At 39.3% G+C, this 21,554-nt stretch overlaps 1 protein-coding gene across 2 annotated transcripts in view; it reads right to left on the reverse strand.

Annotated features, from left to right (window-relative positions):
- Positions 1-1,999: 1,999 nt before the first annotated feature.
- The window catches only part of MPP7 (MAGUK p55 scaffold protein 7), a 407,772-nt gene continuing 388,217 nt past the window's right edge, over positions 2,000-21,554 (reverse strand). For both annotated transcript variants that reach the window (XM_074984915.1, XM_074984916.1), the window contains 4 exons: positions 18,184-18,277; positions 16,945-17,053; positions 9,804-9,947; positions 2,000-5,463 (listed from right to left, as the gene is read on the reverse strand). In XM_074984915.1, coding sequence (XP_074841016.1) covers positions 5,284-5,463; positions 9,804-9,947; positions 16,945-17,053; positions 18,184-18,277 — 527 coding nt within the window. In that variant the 3' untranslated portion in view covers positions 2,000-5,283. The remainder of the gene's footprint in view (positions 5,464-9,803; positions 9,948-16,944; positions 17,054-18,183; positions 18,278-21,554) is intronic.

Raw genomic sequence — 21,554 nt, forward strand, 5'->3', positions numbered from 1 at the left:
AATACAAATAATATAATGATTCATGAGCCATGAATAGCTTGAGATGTGGTTTGGGAAATTCATTGATGAATGATTCTGTATAGGCAGTGAAGTGTCAAACTACATTCTTCAGGGCTGTGTGCTCTCATATAAATATGGGTCCTATAAATATGTCATATAAATGTGGGTCCCACATCTAACACTCACTATTCCTGTTGTGCAGTGATATACAGCAAAAACACTCAAATGAGAAGGTAGCATACAATCTACATTTCCACAAGTAACCAAAAATATTTTGATTCTTAAGTTTCTGTTTCATTTGCTCTTCCCACTACATCCTGAATTCTTTAAAGCAAATATATAAGCGATTAAAACTCCACCCTTCCACAATCCTTTGTCTGTTTTATATTGTAGAAAGTTCTGTAATGCCTTTGTTGAAGAGTGAATCTAAAATTAATCACTTAAAGGTAATCATGACCTACCTTGTTTATCTTTGCATTAGAATATTCAGTCCTTCACAATCAACGTGGACACTGAAAAGAAAAAGGGTAATGCAACCTATTTCTCTTTTAACTGATTATAAAATCTTATCAAGAAGTTTTGAAAATTTAGTTCAGCTGGGAATTCTTGAGAATCCTAAAGATACTGTTTTTGTTTTAGACTATTCATGATATTTTAATTGTACATTTTGAAACTTCTGGATCATTCTAACTGAAAAAGTAAGTTTTAACAGATTTAAGCATATCTCTGAAAGGAGGGACACAGCAAATATGAATATTAAGTCAGCATTTATCCACTTTTAAAAAATCGTAAATAATCAATGCAATTATCTGAGAAACCAATCTGGTTTGTAATTTGGTTACAATAAGTAATTTGTATGGTTGTTTTTTCACACATAGATACTTGTTAGAAAAAAAGTACTTACCTTTCCACAACTCCAATCTGTCTCACTTGTAATGTGCAATTATAACAAGACACAAAAATGTAAATATCCAAAAAACATTTAAATTATATAACTGGGAAATTTATCAGTTATCCTCTTACATAAAAGAATTTATTTCTTCAATCTATTTTTGGCTGTTTTTCAATCAGCACTCCTATTGGAATAACATTACTATCAATCTCAGATGCTAAACAGTAAACCAATCATCCTGCAAGCAGAAAATACTTTTAACACTGAAATAGGAAAGGAAAGGAAAGGGAAGGAAAGAAAGAAACCCCAAACACACCTACCTTCTTATTCCTGAGAAATAACTATAGCTGTTGGGATTGCAAATCTACACTTTAGATTTTATTCAAACTATGAATTACATATAAGGTGATGTTAATTACATGCTTGTGTAACTCAGTCTAAATTTTGGCTATTTAAATGCCAAGGGCCATAGTAGCTAGATGTATATTAAAGTATGGCTTAATTAATTTTATAACTTCCCGTTAGTTGCTTGTTATACATCCTCACCTGATAGCATGAAAAGTTCATCATCAGTTAATCATCATTCAGATAGACTCTACTACATTTAGGCTACGCTTAGACATGCCCCTCCCTTTTGGAAGGGACACGCAAATGAAGCCGGTCAAAAATGCTAATGAGGTGCTGATATGATTATTCAGTGCCTTGCTTGCATAATGACAGCCACCCAGTGCATCAAAAGTGCTGCTTTCAAATTGCACACTAGACATATAGATGGGGTTCCTTTGACAGGAAACCCCGATTTTGAAAGTACCCTTCTTCCCAATTTTTTTGACATGTTCAGAAGGGGCATGCATATACGTAGCCTTTGTGCTGGTGTGCATTTTCTCTGTATCACACCTGTCATACCACCTCTGCCTTTGGCCCAATGTCCTTATGCTGCACTCCCCACCACTTTTACTGTCTGAAAGAGGAGAGTTAATTTTTGGGACAGGAAAAGGAGGGGGTCTGTTCAGAGAAAATGTAAACAACAACGATAAATAAAGAGTTTCAATCCTCTTTCCAGTGGTATTCATTTAAAACCTACTGTTTTAATGGTTGCACTTAGAATGAAGAGCTGTAAGAGAGTTCACTCAATACATGTTTTAGCACTTTAGTCATTCTTATGAGTTACACAGTAAACTGTCTTGTTCAGGGTTTTTAAAAATAGCTTCACTGATAAATTATATTGATAATTTATTGTTCTGCATAAGAAAGTAAAATTACATTTCAGGCATGACATCAATGAATGAATTGATGGCAACTTCAAGTATAGAGCTGGATACAATAGTATAAAATGTTAACATTTGTTGTACTGTGGCAAAACAGCAAAAATACAATACAAATATCGGTACTTGCATGTAAAAACATTCAATTATTTAAAAAATAAACAGCTCAATTTGAATATTCACAATATGTAAGATGTATTCTCACATCTATCCATAAAAGTCAGAAACACACAATACATAATTTTTGTCATAACAAAGGAAGTTTATCAACAAGTGAGTTTGTATATCAGTAAAATGGGCATGCTCTTGTCCAGTTAATAAAACTGTCACATTAAAATATTTTCTGTCTTGATCTAGGATCATACATGATAGCCTCACAGAGACCATTGACCTCTATTTTCTTGATGAGCACACACTGCAGTAATGCTAGTTTTTAAAGTGGTATTTACTGGAATGGGCTATCCCATTCTCCTTTCCAGTAACTCATTACACACTTTATTTCTAGGAGCATAAAGATTCCCACATACTTTATTTCTTTCATTTGCTGTGTACATACATGGTTTCATTTTCCCTTGTTCTCTTACCACCAGTACAATTAAGAAATTAATCTCTTAGCAGAAAATACGTATGCAGTCACCATGTATAAATTATTGCCATTGCCAAACAGAGGATCAGAAAGCAAGTCTCTCTGGAAAAGGAACAAAGCATTGGGGAGCTTTCCGTCTATCATCCCACAGAGTAAACATACTAGATGAGGCTCTTCTAGACCCCATCAACATGAGAATATATTTTAAAAATTATTTCAAAAGGACACCACAGCTCCAGAAACAAGCCTAAAGAGCAGCCAGGGCCACTCTGTTTCTAACAGTTTTCAGACCATGTACAGTATTATCTGTTTCCCTAAGGGCAGAATAGTTCCCTTATTTAAAAGATATAATACAATAGTGATCTAAGCTGCTACAGTTTACTAGCAGTGTTAGCAAACTGTTTCAGAAGAATGACCCTCTCTTGACATAAAAGGACCAGATCCTGAGAGGTGCAGAGCCCCTTCAGGTATTGCTTTTGGCAAAAGAAACAAGGATACTCGGCATCTTGCAGTTGCAAGCCTCCAGCGATGTGCTGAATAATATTCCCCAGTAAAAATAATTACATTTGGACTAATAAAAAGTTGAGAACATTTCTACAGCTCACATTATGATTATGATTTTTATGCAATTAACCTAATCAGTCAGATGTTGTTACAAACAACTATAAGTCCAGCAGAAAGAAGTGAAATCTGATATTTTTGAAATTACACTAGCATCGGACTGCTCAACTACGGGGAAGGGAGGGTGGGCTGGACTAGATGATTTCCTGAGGTCCTCTCCAGCTCTGGAATTCTATGATTCTGAGTATGTATCAATAGTGCAATATGGTATATGTCAATAATTCCAGTACAAACATTTAAAACTCCTATTTTTATCTTGTTGCTGAATTCAATTGTTTCATCTGATTTTAACCCAAATGCAATGACCTCAATGCCAAACATAAATTTAGGATACAACTGTAAAGAGCTGATGAGTCAAATCAGCTAACCTAAAATATTTACATGGAATGTTGATTTAATTTACATAAATGGTGCTTCTAATTACAGGCACCTAGTAACGTTTTATTAGAAATGATCAAAAAGATGAAAAATTCAAAAACTTAGTATCCTTTTTCAACTCTTTCATAAATACATTTCACTAAATTGTTTTTCTTTACATATTAAAATAAAATAACTCCCCTTCCTATGCTACAGATGTCATGATTTAAGTTAGCAAGCTCATCTACACACTGTACCTGTAATAGAAATTCACTTGCACAATACACATGCTTTACGTTTTCAATATGTGTGTTTTCTCTTGCTGCACACCAACAGTAAATCAAGAAAAATACAAGGCTACCTTTGTTAAATATACATGATTTACAATTATTTGCTTACTCTATTGCACAGAGAACTATCTGAGGTTTCAAATGAATCCGGGCAGTGTCACAGGTGAATAATTTTTCTCTTCTTTCTTTGGAGCGTATAAATTTAAACTCAATGAAAACCTTTCAAATCTAAAACAATGCATTTTGACATGTTACATTATGTTTCAAAACAAGTATTGCTAGGTATTTATTAGTAAAAGTAATTTGTGCATTGTAACTGCCTTCTCAACTGTCAGAGGTTTCCCCTAATAATCATCAGCAAATCTCTAATATGCTAAAGTACTTTGAAGGACAACAGAAATGTCTGAAAATGATTTGAAGTTAAAACAAACAACCTCCACCCCACAAACCCTTCCTTCTACAAACTATTTATGCCAATATGCTTCTGATTTTACAGATAATTAACCCACAAAGATTTTATACATTTAGATAACATATATTTTCCCTTTTTCAGATAGCTATTCCAAGTTGGTGCATCACAAAGCATGCATGCAAAGAGTTTCAAGATCTGCATACTTATAGCAGATTAGTAGCAGCAGCAGACTGTAGCTCTTTTACAACACATTTTACAAGTAAGCCAATGAATACTTTACTTCTCTGTGAAACATTAAAATACAAATTAACACTAGGATAATTTTGTACACATAAAATAAAGCTCACGCTTCTACTAAAGTAAAATGATCCCTCGATACTTATCCCAGTTAAAACTCTGATGTCCCTTCTGACAACTTTTGATTGTTTCAGTTCTGTTAAAGTCCCTACTTGAAAGTACTGAAAAACTCCAAATGCTCATGTGCAACTTCATAAGGCCATAGCTATGTTTGAGACCACCATAGAATCCAGTATTAATATCTGTGCTACCCCTCCATTCATAAAAGTCAATTTTGAATTTTATATGTAAATAACAAGCTTCTTAGTAGTATTGGGTGCATGACTAGCTCAGTGTACTGTATCTGATTCAGTGTAATCTTACTGTCCCCAAATTCTGAATAGGATTGCTCAAGATACAGAAAAAGAAGATGCGCATTCCAACTACACCAAGTCCTTAACTATATATTAAGTTTCCCAACATTAGAAAACCTTCGTAACAATTAAATGGCAGCTGAGTTCCAACCATGGACTTCTATTAACGAGATTATGAACTATAACCATTTCTATTCCTTATTTATAGTCTTATGAATGCAACCAGCTGACTGGAACCCAAAATGTCTCTGTTTCCAATTTGTCAAAGGTTGTTTTCAGCTCATTGTAAGCTGTGGTTAGGTCATCATTGACTATAACTTTGTCAAAGAGATGGCCGTACTGGCTTTCCATCATCTGTGCAGATTTAATCATTTCTTGAAAATCTTCTTCCTAAGAAAGGCAGTAGAAGTCAGTCAAAAATACAACTGAATCAGTTCACAACAGTGCCAAATGCAAATCTTCATTGACTGCTTTATTTAATTTTACATAGTTTATTTTAAGGTAACCCAGTAGATGGGAATTGTGCCACTGACCAAGAATTTTCAAAAACCACCATTTCAAGTTAATTTTCTGTGAATATTTTCACAACTAGCTTTAGCTTCACAAGGCAATACTTTCCCACTTTTCCCTCCTAACAGTGCAATAAGCCACTCACTGATAATTACAGAGAAATGTTTGTGCTACAAATGCCAGAGGAAAAATGTTTATAGGTGTTTACATTAATGGTGCACTAATAACTGCATTACCTAAATCCCAGGTTGCTATTAGCAAGGTATTAATCAGAACGTGAACTTTACTTTGTAGGAGCTTGGTGGTATCCAAAGGGTAGTTCCTACTGACTTCCCATATCTTTCTTGTTAGAATTAGTTCAGATAGGTTTATATTAATTTTTTGAGGAACCGCCTAAATAGTCAATTGATTACATAATTAAGATGAAGTGATGCTAAAATGAGGAAAGACTTAAAACTGCATTACTCTTATACACTAAAAGCCCACTTTGGTATTTCATATTACGCACTGTATTATTGCAATGCACCATATTAAAGTTGTTTCAACCAAATACTAAATTTCACATCAAGAATTTTGCATGAAAATTAAATATAAAGACATGTTTATCAACGAAACTGGAATAAATAAAATGTGCTAATATAAAAGTTTGTGATAAGCTTTATCGCATTGTCTATTAAATCTGAATTCATTACATATTTCAGAAAGTTTATTAAAGTTTGGATCTCATGGAATGATTACCTCATGTTTGGAGTTTTTTTTTTTTAAAAGACTTTTGCATTTGTTTCTTGTTTCATTTTTATTTTGCTCTTCTCCTTCCTTCCAGTTGTTTTCAATTCCTTAATTATATTTCAAATGTACCTGTAACATGGCTTCTATTTTTCCTTGTACTGACAGAAGTGGAGCTTTTTTTTTTTTTTTTTTTTTTAAATATTTTTAACTAAAGAAATATAAAAAAATTGTAATAACTATGACACTTCTCAAGGTATCCCTCACCAATGTTCCCTGTAAGCTGAGCGTTTCGGCAGCTATCCAGGAGAGATTCAAATGCCATCCAGCTGATTAGTGGAGAACCCACAGGCAGCAGCATGCGTTTCTACTGGTGGTGCACATAACAAAATTTATTCTACACACAGATGAGGAAAAAACTATCACATATCAGTATGTGGAAGTCCTGTCTGTGCTTCAGGGGGGTCAGCTCCCTGACTGCACTGGCAGCAAGAAATATAAGTACTCCCCGCCTTCTGTCTGGGCTTTGATATCTCTTGGCATATTAGAGATATGAACACATGAACCTCTGAGAATTCCCCAGGAGTGTCCAGCACCTGATACATTGGATGCACTCAGAATTGAGAGATTTACTGCTCCCAAAAGAATGGTATGCCTACCAGCTTACCGGTTGCACCTGGGATCACAGCTCCACTTAACATGCAGCACTTACATATGATTATGGTGAAAACAAGCAAAAGCATACAGTAGTGCCTTGAACTACATGAGGGTTGCATTTGCATGCACCCTCACATAAGTCTAATTTCGTGTAAGTTGTGGGGCGGCTTTTTTTCCCTGGCGGAATGCATGTTCTGCAGCTGGGGAAGCAGCAGGAGCACCTGGAGCTCCTTTAGAAAGGTAAATCCGGGGGTTGGAGGGGGGCAGTTGGGGAGGGTTAAGCCTGGCAATGGGTTGGGACCATGGGGGTGAGGGGTTGAGTTGAGCTGGAGGCAGGAGGATTAGGCCTGAGGTGGGATAGGGTTACAGGGGTTGGGGGGTGGAGTTGAGCCGGAGTCGCATGAGCAGAAGGCAGCTGAGCCAGGACGAGGGGGTTGAGCTAGAGGCATGCGTGGGGGGTTGAGCTGGAGCTGTACTTGGGTAGTGAGCTGGGCTGGGGAGGGTGGTTGAACTGGGGCTGTGGGGTTTTTAACTGGGGCCGCGGGTGCAGAGTTTGAATCGGGGTGGGGGTTTGAACTGGAGCTGTGCGTGAGGGTGGTGAGCCAGAGCCACATGTGGGGGTGGGGGTGTTGAGCTAGAGCCATGTGCGGGTGGTGTGCTGGGATGCAGGGGATTTGAACCGGAGCTGGGGGTGTTGAGCTGGAGCTGCACGTGAGGGGTGGTGAGCTGGAGTTGGAGCCAAAGCCGGGCGCGGGGGTGAGGGGAGAGCTGGAGCCACACAGGTGGTGAGCGGGGCTGGGGCGGGGGTTGAACCAGAGCCATGTAGGGACAGTGAGGTTGAGCCAGGGCTCGGGGGAGCGGGATTTTGAGTTGTGCTTAACTCGCGTTAATGCGAGTTAAGCACAAATCGAACTGGGCACATTTCAACAGTTTACTGTATTTAACAAAGAGTGGAGAGCCCAAAGATAGCTAATAGAAATACTGGAAATAACGCTCCCCCCCAGTCTTCCAACCTCAAGGGTGCCATTTTGAGAGGGTAGGGAAGGCAGGGACAGCAGCCATGTGCACCAGGACACTGCTTGCTCTTCATCCTGGTCCCTGACTATCAGGGAACGAGGAGAAAGTGTGAATTACTCCTCTGGTCTCTTCTCTCCTCCACCAGGAGTAAAGGGCATGTATGCTGCCACCTGTGCCCTGGTTCAATCTGTTATTGTTTCTCATAGAAAGATACCCCAGCAGATTGTTTTCTCTCATGTGCCTCTTTCTTCTCTATTTTGCAATCTCTTGATTAGCACTGGTTCACTGTGTAGATAAGCCTCCATGGTGAAGCAGACAATACACATCAGACAAGCCAGAGAGAGACAAGCATTTCATCCTCACTACAGGAAATGAATATGTTTATCACTTTCTGGTGACTTGTCTTAGTTCAGGTACCTTAAGAACGTAATTGTAAGTACAGATGCCTAATTCCTTAAACACAGTCCAGATATACACCTTGCAGTAACTATAGCAAATAATGGGCTCTTGGCAGAGATCTGACACGCCACCCTTAGGTAACATTAAGATGCATATCTCTGACCCAAGGGGATCCCTATAAAATGATATACACCCCCTGTGCAGAGGTTCCTGGGTCACAGTAATACACAAATTAAAGAAAACCCAGTGTACCTTCATAAAAAAGAGTTCTGATGCCAACGTGAAAATATCTTTGATTCTTCTTAACACTGTAAGGCTGAATCTATACAACAGCATTATTTTCAAATAATCCATTCTGAAATAGCTTATTTCGAAATAACACAGACACAAGAATTCATTTCAAAATAGCATGCCTGGACACCTAGGGTGTGTCTACACTTGCATTCCTCTTTCGAAAGAGGTATGCAAAGGAGGTAAATCAATAATGCAAATATGTTATAAATTTGCATATCTGGCACCTCATTTGCATATTCTAATTTCAAAAGAGCTTCTTTTGAAAGAAGAAAGCCAGTGTAGACACTGCTCTTTCAAAACTGAACCCCATCTTCAAAAGAATCCTTCTTCCTATTAAATAAAGGAGAGAAGGATTCTTTTGAAGATGGGTTTACTTTCAAGAGAGCAGCGTCTACACTGGCTGTCTTCTTTTGAAAGAAGCTCTTTTGAAATTAGAATATGCAAATGAGGTGTCAATATGCAAATTCATGCCTCATTTGCATTTTTGTTTCTCGCATTTGCATACCTCTTTTGAAAGAGGAATGTAAGTGTAGACGCTCCCATAGTGTCTATTTCAAAATAGCATCATTGGACGTAATTATGGCTTATTTCGAAATAGTGCTATTCTGTATCTTAACAGCACCTATTTCTAAATAGACATAATTCCTCCTGCAATGAGGTTTACAAAATTCAAAACAACATGCTTAATATTTCAAATTTATTTCAAAATAGCATGTGCATGGTGTATACACTAGCAAAGTTATTTCAAAATAATGTATGTAATTGCAAAATAACTTTGCTGTGTGGCTGTAGCCGAACAGTATTATACTAACGAGAGTAGCATTATTTCTTCTAAAATGAGTTTTTTGCCTGTCTGAGCTGTGACTGCATAAACTGAAATAAGAAGCTAAGAAGGCCACTGCAGCTATGCAGAAGTGAATCATGTAGTTAAATCAACCTAGGAGGCTTATGGCACAAAAGTGAACAAAACCAAATAGTATGTGTACATACGCATATGCACACTTAAATGCTTTGAGACACAAGTTCCATTAAATTCTAAAGGTATTCAATAACTTCATCTTCATGATAAACAATTAAAAAAACTCTTCACTGCATCTCATGTTCTTATTACATATAAACATACTTACTGTAAAGGGTTTTGCAGCCCCCTTTTCATCTTTACTTGAAATAATCTTGGCATTTTTTCTAGTATCTCTCAAACGCTCAAGTGATGGAGGCTTTATAAATATCACAAATGGTTTAAATTCTAATGTTCTTAAATGCTTCACTGTCTGGGAAAGGGAAAAATCATAATTAATTTCCAACAGGATTTGAATTCATTCCTTCTGCTGGAGTTTGCAACAACAAAAGACACCTTTGCTATCACACAAAATCTATAAAGTATCTCTTCAAGTGTACATTTCATTCCTTAGAATCCTACTTTCTTACACAGAGTTTATTCTGTGCATCACCTATTGCAACTTGACTGATACAAAAAATCTTGATTTCCACAAAAGTTGCTAGTGTTGGTAAATTTGATCAGTCTGGCAGAGTAAAGATAATGTCATAGACCATCCACAGAAGTGGCACTAATTATTAGAAAAATTTAGTTGGACAAAAGGTTTTTAGCTGATGCACTGAGGAGTAGCAGATGATTTAGTAGCTGATTGGCTGGGCTTCCCACTGCCCCGTTCCAAAGAAAATTGGAAAGGTTTTCTGCAGCCCAAGTGCAAAAAGGTACAGTGGTTAGATGACCACCTTTAGTTAAGACTTATTAAGTTCTGTTTGTGCTGGAGGATCAGATTATTGTTGCCTATTAAGAAAGGGATTACTTATTTTACCGTAGTTTGAGTTCTTTGAGATGTTTTGTCTCTATAGGTGCTCTATTGTAGGAAACTTCTAAGCAGAAACCTATCAAAGAGGTGGTTGCTGAGGTGAACAGCTTAGGATAGTTTGGAGGACTGTATCGCTAAAGATGGGGTCAACTCTGCAAGCAGGTCATGTGACATAATGCTTACACAATACACAGAATGTACTGAAGAACATGTAGCAGTCCTGCTGATTTTTGTGATCTTCCAGCTGTAAGAGTGGAAGGCTGAGATGACTGATATAGCCAGCTGAAACAGGGTCACATCCTGCTCTCAGGTGTCCCTCTGTGGCAGAGGGCACTCTGCGCAGTCTTGATTGCTGCCTTCTGAGTCCTGAAGGTGGGATCTGACACACCCTATCCAGGATGCTGTCAGCTCCTTCACCAGGGTTGTGGCCAATCTCCAGACACTGGGCCTCGGCCTTACCTGGGTCAAAGCACAGCGCTTCCTTCGGAGCTGTCCAAGTGCTCCAGTCCACCCCATCACACCAGCCCATGATATTTCAGATGCAGGGGGTAGTCAACAGAAATGGAGACCTGTTGTGATGAGGTATCTGCATGAAGGGACTAAATAGAGGAAGACTTCCAATTTGCCAGGTATGTTGCATGAGTTGATTTTCTGCTTCCCAGCAAAACTTCCCTAACCAAGCTCAAAGACTGGAGCTCAAGCTGGTCCAGCCATGGAGTTTTTATGCCATGAAGTGAAGGAATTCCAGGTTGGGGTGTTTTAACTGGCCATAATGCTGTGTAATGAGGTCATTCAGGCCCTCAACCAAACCCTCAAAATTGTGGCTTGGAAGCAGAAGGCTTGTTTGCTGATTAGTGCAGTTTTGTGGCTCATCTACAATTCTGGAGGTTAGGCCTGGATCTTTGGTCGAATGGTCAGTGAGGCTTGCGTTGGAAGGGTGGATACCTAGATCTCTGGTATGGAGTGTAGCACTTCCGTTTATTTGGCAGCATTTAAATACCAAGGCTACATGCAGTAGTTTACAAGACCTTCATGCAGTGAAGGACTTCATTACTCTTTGCTGTGAATAACTGTGCCTTTTTGAAGGAGAGATCTTCCACTTTGGTCTGTAGCTCTTTAATCATTTCAAGCAGGTCTGCACATGACTATTGCAGTCACTGGAGTTCACGCTGCTGTGTCCACAGTCTCCATGGAAGTCTGTATGGAGGTGCATGCAATTGTGTGATCCTCCTGGAGGACAGACTGTAGTTCAGCTTTTTTACCCTCTGGCAAGTGAGGCATGAGATCTTGAAGCCTGAAGTAGTTAATATAGTCATAATCCACTAGAAGGGCCATGTAATTTGCAGCCTGCAGCAGTAATGTGGCAGAAGAATATACTTTGTGCCTGAAAAGGTCAAACCACTTTTGATCTTAGTTATCCGCAATGGATCTGAACTGGAACAATTTGGATTGTCGATGGACAGAGTCCATCCCCAGCAAGTTCGGTTGAGGGTTGGAGACCAGGAAGTCAAGGCTCTTGGATGGAATGAAGTATTACCTGTCAAGTCTCTTATGAATGGGAACAATCGATGCGGGGGTTTGCCAGATGGTGTTGGAAGCCTTCTTCATCAATTGACACCGCAATCTTGGACAACTGGACTGGCTGTAAGTTGCATAGCAAACAATATTGTTTCTCTTGTATTTCCTTCAGTGGATGCTACAGGGAGACTGCCACATGCTTGAACAATTTCTGGAATTGCTTGATGTTGTGCATGTGAGTGACAGTGAATGGAATAACTGCCTTGTCTAGGGAGGAGGAGGAGTTTCCAGGTTGCTCTGCATCTTCATTGTCCAAATGAGCTAAGTTGTCTATTCCTCAATTGGTTCATCATCAGATGGGACAGCGAAGTGGGTAGCTGGTGCACTCTGGGTGTTGGTTCTGAGGAGCGAGCTGGAGTTTGTGTGGTTGGGTATTGATACACAGCCCAGGGATCCTAAGGCCATTGAGGTGGGTGTGGTGGTGATGGGTATGGCCATAGATGGTTGTACCAGCGTGGCTGCTGTATATGTTGTTGTATTGGTAGCTTGAGTGGTTCCCATATGGGTTTGGAGTAGTAGCAGTAAGCCTCTTCCATGCCTACATAGGCTATTGGCAATCATTTGCCAGAGTCCCTTGTCCTGGACGATCTTTTATAGTTCTGACCAGATGTATCCCATCCTTTTAGTGTCTGCCTTCAGGTCTCTGTGTCAGGCCTTGCTTGGGCTCCCTCTTTTCCTTTTTCCTTGTGGGTTCCAACTTAAGGCTTGCCTTGTGATATTGGTGATTTTCTAATGGCATGTCCAATCCATCACCATCTTCTCTTTCTGATTTCTTCTTTGGTTTGGAGTAGGTTGGAGAAGAATGCTGTGATGAGAATCTACTGATTCTGTCAGATTCAGCATCTCTATGGGTAGAAGAGGGTGTAGGAAAAAAGTTCCTGAAGCAATAGACAGAGGAGGTGAGGTATCAGTGCTGAAGAGAGGGGAATGTAGAACTGATAAGATACACAATTCCTCCAATGTAAGGGAGTGTGTCAGTGCCAAGAGCAGGTGCAAGGCACATTTAGTGATGGGCTAAGATGAAGAAGATTTTGTAGCCAGTGCCGGGAGGCACACTGGTGTCAAGCCCTGCCCCAGGGCCACTGTGTGCTTTGGAGTTGAGATATGTTTTGGTGCTGGGGCTGGTGCCATTAAATGCATCAGTGCCAAGGCCTGTGCCAGTGCTGATGGAAGTGGCATATCAGGCCATATCAGCTTCGGTGCCAAGTGGTGATTTAGAGCAAGTAAATGTGTGGAGCTGGTCTTTTTCAGTGGGGCCAATTGGCCAGTTTTACCCTGTGCCATATCTATGGCTTTCACAGTCCTTGAAGTATTCAGGATGGCTGACAAAGATCCCATTGGGGAAGCCCGTTTCTTTGGGGCTTGACCAATCAGAGAGGAGTTACCTCTTTTCCGACTCCCCTGGGACAGTTCACAAGAACCTTGCTGTGATGGCTTTTTCATGTCTGGTGGCTGTGGGGACTTTTCAAGCATCAGCATTTTCAGTCTGAGCTCTCGATACCTCCTGAACCTTGTCATAATTTTGAGGCAACGTTGGCATTTTTGGGTGGTACGTGTCTCTCCCAGGCATTTGATACAGGGGACGTACCCATCTGAAGCTAGCATTGGCTCCCTACAATCTGCACATTTTTTAAACTGCAGGAGCCTAGCATTTTGAATTTGCTGATGCCTCCAAAAACAAAAGAAACAAAGGTGAGTCGAGTGTTTTTTTAGGGTTAGGTTTTTTTTGTTTGTTGTGTTTTAACTAGAGGTAAGGGTTAGCAAGGCAAGAATGGGGGAGAATTGGTGAGGTGAACAGATAAGGAAAGGCAAAGTCTTCAGTTGTTTTTCCAGACAGAAAGAAGAGCACTGTATAGATCCATCTGCCACTGAAGATGGAGGAGGAAGAACAGGGGGGTGCTGCACTGCACACACACAGCAAGCAGCTAGCAGACAAGGACTCCTGCTGTGCATGTGCACCACAGTGAGGCACTGCTCAGAAAAGCTTCCATACTGCCAGCATGATGACTCACCGACACCACAGGGACCACTCGAACAAGAACTAGGCTGTCTGGCTGTGGAGGTAGGTTGCAGTGCTGAATCTGGGGTTGTGGCAGTAGGAATTTGCGCAGGTGGTCCAGTGACTGGGGGTTTTCTGCCAGTGTATGCTGCTGCTGCATCCTGCTGGTTACTTACCCTTTAGTGCCAGGAGCAGAGCTGTTTTGTCACTTGCTGTGACACCTGCAGAGACAGGCAGCTTTGGTTGTTAGATGTCAGGGCTGCTTTGGGCATTGAAGGCTCTGCAACACTGCTGGGATGGGGGTCTGCAGTGGTAGCCCTGTGAAGCCCCATATCGGGCATATGGTCTGACATATTCTTTACTTGAAGCCCATTTGTTGTTTGGTGCTGACGGGCTACATGAGTTTTGCCTCTTCCTCAGCACAAGTGAGATGGAATGGTGTTGAGCACATGGCATAAAGCCTGATGTAACTGGAGGAAAGAAGGGAGAGCTCTCACTGACAGAGAGAGAGCATGTTCCATTAATAGGAGCTTAAGTCTAGATTTCCTATCTTTTATTGGATTTGACTTGGAAATCCAGATAAACCTTGAATTTACAAGGTCCTATGAGTGCCTCAAACACCACAGGCAACTGGAGTGTCCATCACTGTGGGGAAAGAATCTGTGGCATATCTAAGAGGGTTTAAACCCCAGGATTTTAGGCATAACAAAGTGTACTCCAGCACAAATAAAAGATCTAAGGAAAAAAAGGGGAAGGAAGTCACGCCTTATAAGCACTAGCGTGCAAAGTAAGTAAAAGGACCAAACAAACAAAATAAGGAAAACTACAATAAAATAAATATGAAATTAGGGTAAAAAGAATTTGCAAGATGAAAGCTGGAAAGATGAATACAGCTGACAGCAGAACGCTCCATCTAAAGCAAAGAGAAGGCTGTTTTGCACCTCCTTATATGCCCTCGTTCAGAGTACAAGGCAATATTCTGCATAGGCGCAGGCTCACGGAGATTACTTTTCAGCCTCCGATCAAAAGCATTGGGCATTTGAGCATCCTATAGTGGAGCACCCATAGGGAAACATACTCAAAGAACTAAAACATTCCTTCATATAACTGTGGTTGGCCAGTAACAAGTCCCTGACAGATAACTTGCAGACACATTATCAAGCACCTTCCTTCTGCAATCCTAGCAGCAGATGCAGAAGCAGCTATTTATAACAGTATAGGGTTGAAACCCCCAATGTCAAATGCACTTGTCCCTAAGCTTAGCCTGGGTTATTAGAATTTGGTTATTGTATTTCCAACTGGGATCTTTTTAATCTGAAGGTAATGACAGTTTCTCATTTTAAAGCTAGAAAAAAAGTCAGTTGTTTACTATGGTATGCTATATACTACTAAATCAAAATTTCCTTTTGATTAAAATTGTTAATATTAGCCGACAGTTTTCACACCAAATTCAATGTTCCACACATTGCAAAAATTCAGCAAGTGAATCCAAAATTGTACTTTGTTTGCTGGTGATCAACCAAAAGAAGAACTGATGTAGGTTTTTGACCTCGTGACATGGGTTTCCTAAAGCCATTATTCAACCAGCTTCTGTCTGTGCCATCCCATTTTCCTACAGAAAGCCTCTTTTTTTGCCAATTTTCTAATTAAGAACGCGACACATTTCAATTAGCATGAAGAAAACTGTGCCATGAGGCCATCAAACATTTACAGAAAATGAAACAGACAGGGAAAAATCGTGTCCTATTACCTACACAACCCTCTTTAAACCAACAACTTGAGTACTTCATCATGCAGGTACTTATGCACAGGGTAAGTCAGGAAATATGGAAGACTTAACTGTTTCCTTTTAATTTTAATTCCTCCTGAATTTTGTGCTGCACTACACAGTATTTGAACAATACTCAAACAAGTCAAAGATGGGGGAGAAGAACACAAAAGAAACGGAAATATTTGTTCTGAACAATGTATTTAAAACCATATTTGTACATTTATTTATTTCTAACTTTTCTTACATGTAAAAATGCACAAGTTAAAGTTGCATCCAGACAATACTAAATACTGGGTCTCAGGGTAAGTAGGAAATAGAGCATGCACACAAAAGAGGAACAAATAAAAAACCAGTCCCTTCCCTCTACAGAATACTATTCTATGGCTGTGTCTACACTACAAAAAATAACTTAGAAGTTGCTTAATTCAAAGTACAACTTCGAAGTAGAGCATCTACACACACCCTACTTCAACGTACAACTTCAAAGTAAGGCACTACTCCATTCCTGGAGATGGAATAAAGACTTTGAAGTTGGGCTCTCTACTTTGAAGTTAACTTCCAAGTAATGGAAAATGTGTGTAGACTCTCTGCTGGCTACTTCGATGTAGTGCTTAACTTCAAAGTTAACTTGGAAGTTAGCTCCTAGTGTAGACACACCCAATCTGTTATATTTTAATGCATTCTTCACATTTTGGAATGTCCTAATACCCTGTATATGAACAGTCTTATTGAAATCAAAGGATTACTTATGTGACTAAGGGCTGAAGGATGAAGCACTTTCTGAAGGATATTTTGGATTTAAATATCAAGTTTTTGAGACATTCTGATTCAGAACAGTAGAACACTGAATACAAATATTGGAGCATTCTGTGACTAATTAAATCTTCATGTTAATGTAAGCTGTCAGTGCAGTGAGTTTTTGCATCAAACACTATCTAATCTGTGTTGAAATTTCCCTTTAGGAATGCTGTGTACATTAAGTATACCCAGAAAGTGTGTGAAATATAAACTGAACGTGGAATAAAATGGAATGCTCTATTCACAGTCTTCTGGATTCCTAACTCAGAATGCAATAAATTGTCAGGTCAAGAGATGTGCTTACTTACATGAGGCTGCACATCCAACAAACAAACTTTGTTTTTACTTAGAACAGATCGAACTGAGTCTATGCTTGTACCATAGTAGTTGTTCTTGTATTCACCATATTCAATAAACCTATGGTAGAAAGTGAAAAAAATCAGAATCATTCCATTTTTCTTTAGTAAATACCTAACAGTTTGGTTTATAAGATCTAGTTCATGAACAGAAATATTTTTACTCTACATTATGATTTTTACCATGTTTTATAAAAGGAAATGCTGCCAAATACTTCGGCATGTCAACCTAAAAAAAGCCTTCTATTTTACCGTTTTCAAATCAGTAACACCTGCTTATATTACAGTTTAAGAGAAAAAGTACTATCATCCAACAGCACACTAATGTTTTCCATCACCTCTTTTTTAGAACAAATGTAATGTAATAAAAAAGTGGATAAGCTAAACAATAGAAACTACTGAAATGTCTTTCTGTGCTATAGAATATCTGAACCCTCTGTCTCCAAAAAGGAGGAACAGCTATGATAGAGCTAACAGAACCAATATGGCTGGTTATGTGCTATAATAATAAAAATCCAATTTGAGAAAAGAAGCAAAGCATATTTTTTAGTTTCAATCAAACTTACAAGCTTTGTGTCTATTACACTTTGCCCTCTGAATTACTTAGAGCAGGATTTAAACTTACAATATTTTTCAGCTTGGTGGAGAACACGATCTTTATTTTACCTTTATCTTTAAAATCTTTATTTTAATTTTTGGAGTGCTTGAGGGGAGGCCTTCTCTATATTTCTCCAAATTCCTGTTCTTTTGAACAGGAAATGCTTGTATTGGAGGGGAATGTAACTATACGAAACTATTAACTGAAACACGTATTTGAAATGCAGTACTGGAAGCCTCCTTTACTTTCCTGCAAAGATCAATCAGTAAGACAAATAATGCCAGTTTAAAAGGGGCCCCCATCTTCAAAATCTGAAAAAAATATATATCTCTGTCCATATAGCTCTTTGGACAGCTATTTTAAAATATTCAGTGGTTTAAAACTGTTTACATTTTGTTCATACTATTTTTATTTTGTTTGAACAATCTGCAGAAATTGCAGTGTACTTTAGACATGAAAATTACACTTTAATGTGTTTTAAAATCAATGCAGACTATACCTATTTTAAATTACAACACAGAAGAACCAAGTACTAAAACTTCACAATAAAACTCTTGTTTTGACTAGGGCTCTAGTTAGCCCTTTCAACATACTTGTTATTCTGTACATCTGTCTCAAACAAGTGCTTGGAAATGAAAATGTACTCAACACCATCACTTTCTTGGCCTCTTCTTGGTCTAGTTGTGTCTGTAGTTAAAAGAAAAAAAGTCTTTTAAAAAAAATACAACAAAGCAGTTTTAGGAAAAATATAAAGTGCCCAATCCTGTGTAGTGCATGATGCTCTTATCTCTTACACTGGTTTCCAAAGGAGTTGAATGTGCTCAGCATCTTATAGGCTGCACTCAGCATGTCACAGGATTGAACCCAAGCAAACACTAGAAAACCTCATTGGATATATATAACAGATTATCGATTTTATTTGCTAATGGAAGAGAGTTAACTAAGTGGGAACAAAGAGGCTGTTGGAAAATTCAATGAGTAGCAATCTAAAACACTCCCCAGCTCCCTCTGCTACTATTCATCATAAAAGCAATTTGTGGCATTCACTGGCACAGGCAACCATCAAGGCAAATGAAGTTTAGTGACTGGATTTATCAGAGACACAAATAATGTTATGATCATTAACAACATCTGTAGCTTCAGTATTTGAGGTATGATAGCACAGTAAGGTCTCAACATTTGCGAGGGTTCCATGTGGACAACCCTCACAAATGTTGAATTTTGCTAATGCTGCTCCTGCCTGGAGCCCAGCTGCCAAGGTTCCTACCTGTGGGGGGAGGTGACAGCTGCTGGTACTCCTGCCCGGGGCCCTGGGGGAAGTGGCGGCTCCTGGCACTCCCTGCCCAGGGCCCCGGGGGAAGTGGTAGCTGCCGCTACTACCTGCCTGGGGCGCCTGCAAGCGGCAGCTGCTCACGTCCTCCACCCCAGAGCACTGGGAAGAGGCCACTCACGAATACTTGAATTCATGAACCATAGGTTCGCAAATGTTGAGACCCTACTGTAATATAATGGAAAATTTCATTTGGTATCTTAGGAGCTGAGTGCCTCTGGTGGTCAGAAAGGAATCCCCATTTCCCCTCCTGCTACAGTCTTGTACAACATACTCGGAAGGCTACTGGGTTTTTAATTCAATGTTTACTTCCTCTCAAGCATCTAGTAATAACTTTTTTATAATTTGGGTACACTGTGTGCAAAATGCTTAATGGTGTAGAGTGGTATGAAAGTTTTTATTATGGTGTAGCTCACTCGTTTGTGACTAATGTTACCATTCCAAATTCATACTTATCAAACAAGGCTGTCATGTACTCTATAGCTACGTCTACACGTGAAGCCTACATCGAAGTAGCTTATTTCGATGTAGCGACATCGAAATAGGCTATTTCGATGAATAACATCTACACGTCCTCCAGGGCTGGCAACGTCGATGTTCAACATCGATGTTGCGCAGCACCACGTCGAAATAGGCGCTGCGAGGGAATGTCTACACGCCAAAGTAGCACACATCAAAATAAGGGTGCCAGGAACAGCTGCAGACAGGGTCACAGAGCGGACTCGACAGCAAGCTGCTCCCTTAAAGGGTCCCTCCCAGACACAGTTGCACTAAACGACACAAGATCCCCAGAGCCGACAACTGGTTGCAGACCCTGTGCATGCAGCATGGATCCCCAGCTGCAGCAGCAGCAGCCAGAAGCCCTGGGCTAAGGGCTGCTGCACACGGTGGCCATAGAGCCCCGCAGGGGCTGGAGAGAGAGCATCTCTCAACCCCTCAGCTGATGGCCACCATGGCGGACCCCACTATTTCGATGTTGCGGGACGCAGATCGTCTACACGTGCCCTACTTCGAAGTACAGCGCTATTCCCATCCCCTCATGGGGTTAGCGGCTTCAACGTCTCACCGCCTAACGTCGATGTTAACATCGAAATAGCGCCCAACACGTGTAGCCGCGACGGGCACTATTTCGAAGTTAGTGCTGCTACTTCGAAGTAGCGTGCACTTGTAGACACGGCTTATATCACTTACAGATAAATAAACAAAGACACACATAGAGAATATATATTTAGAATTTGTGACATAGTCTTCTTCAGCTAACATACAAATATATATATTACAAGGATGGTTCCACTTCAAATTTTGCAATAATTAAATTTCACTTGACTCCCTCTCCCTCAAGTTTTGATGAGCAACCAAAAACCAGAAGTTTGCAGACACAAAATTGCTTCATAAAAAATGTCAATTTGTGGGGGAAGAAATATCTCGTGAAGATGATTGCATGTTTATCAACTAGTTGAGTATTTGAGAGCATCTAGCAAATTTTTAGGAATTTACAGAAACATTTGCAATACTTGTGAATCAGAGAACAAACATATTAATTTTTCCAGCTAGCTACATAAGCAGAGCACGGATAAGGCCCCAGTGGCTAGAACAATTCTGTAAGGGTAGTGTTAAACCAGATTTTCAGGATTCACTAATGCGGTTGTAAAGCTGCTTGGAACTGCAAGAGCCTGATCTATTCTAGGGCTCACACATGATCTAATGGCAGGAACTCATCTGGTCGGAATTTTTCTTGCAAAATTCTGTAATTTGTAACTAGCCTTGACCTTGAACAGAGTATACACAATGAAACTCATTACATCCTGCAACTAAACTCACAACCTTCAGTTCAGTTAAAGTAATATTTAAAGTATGAGATTTTACATATATACATACATTTTACTGACAATACAGTATATTTTTGTGTTGGGTTTTAGATTTTTATTTAAAAAATAAAATTCTTGAGAGAAAATTATTCTAATATTTAAAATTCATTATCTTTATGCACACTGATTACAGTTTTTACTTTTTGGTGTGTAGACCAACCACAGCTACTGTAGTTTGCTTCAAATTATCAAATTTTATACATTTTTATAAAAATAAACTTCTTACAACAAAGTTAAAACCTACTTAACTTATGAACACATCAAATTTTGTAAATAAAATTCTCTTTATTAAAAGGTGTTATGGTAAATAAAATATCTGCTGCCCTCAATCTTATAAACTGTTCCATAAGTGTAGCAATGCATCTGATGGTGTCAGTATAACTACAGTGTTTATACATCACATTATTTGATCCGTTCTGAAAAAAGTCAACATTTCAACTTATCCAGAGAATTCAAGCCCAGAAAGGGCCACTGTGAGCATCTATTCTGACTTCCTGGACAGCACAAGTCACTGAAGTGGCCCAGATTCCTAAAGTACTTTTAAGAAAAAAAATCCAATCTTGATTTTAAAATGGTTGGTAATGGAAAATCTGCCATGACTCTTAGTAAATTACTCCCATTGTTAGAAATATACAATTCAATTCCAATTTGAATTTGTCTAGTTTCCACTTTCAGCCATTGGCTGATGTTATGCCTATCTCTCTTCAACTAAGGAGCCTGTTCTTAAATATTTGTTCCCTATGTAATTACTAGTAGACTGTAATCA

The sequence above is a fragment of the Carettochelys insculpta genome, chromosome 2 (assembly GCF_033958435.1).
Source record: "Carettochelys insculpta isolate YL-2023 chromosome 2, ASM3395843v1, whole genome shotgun sequence".
Classification (NCBI taxonomy): Eukaryota; Metazoa; Chordata; order Testudines; family Carettochelyidae; genus Carettochelys; species Carettochelys insculpta.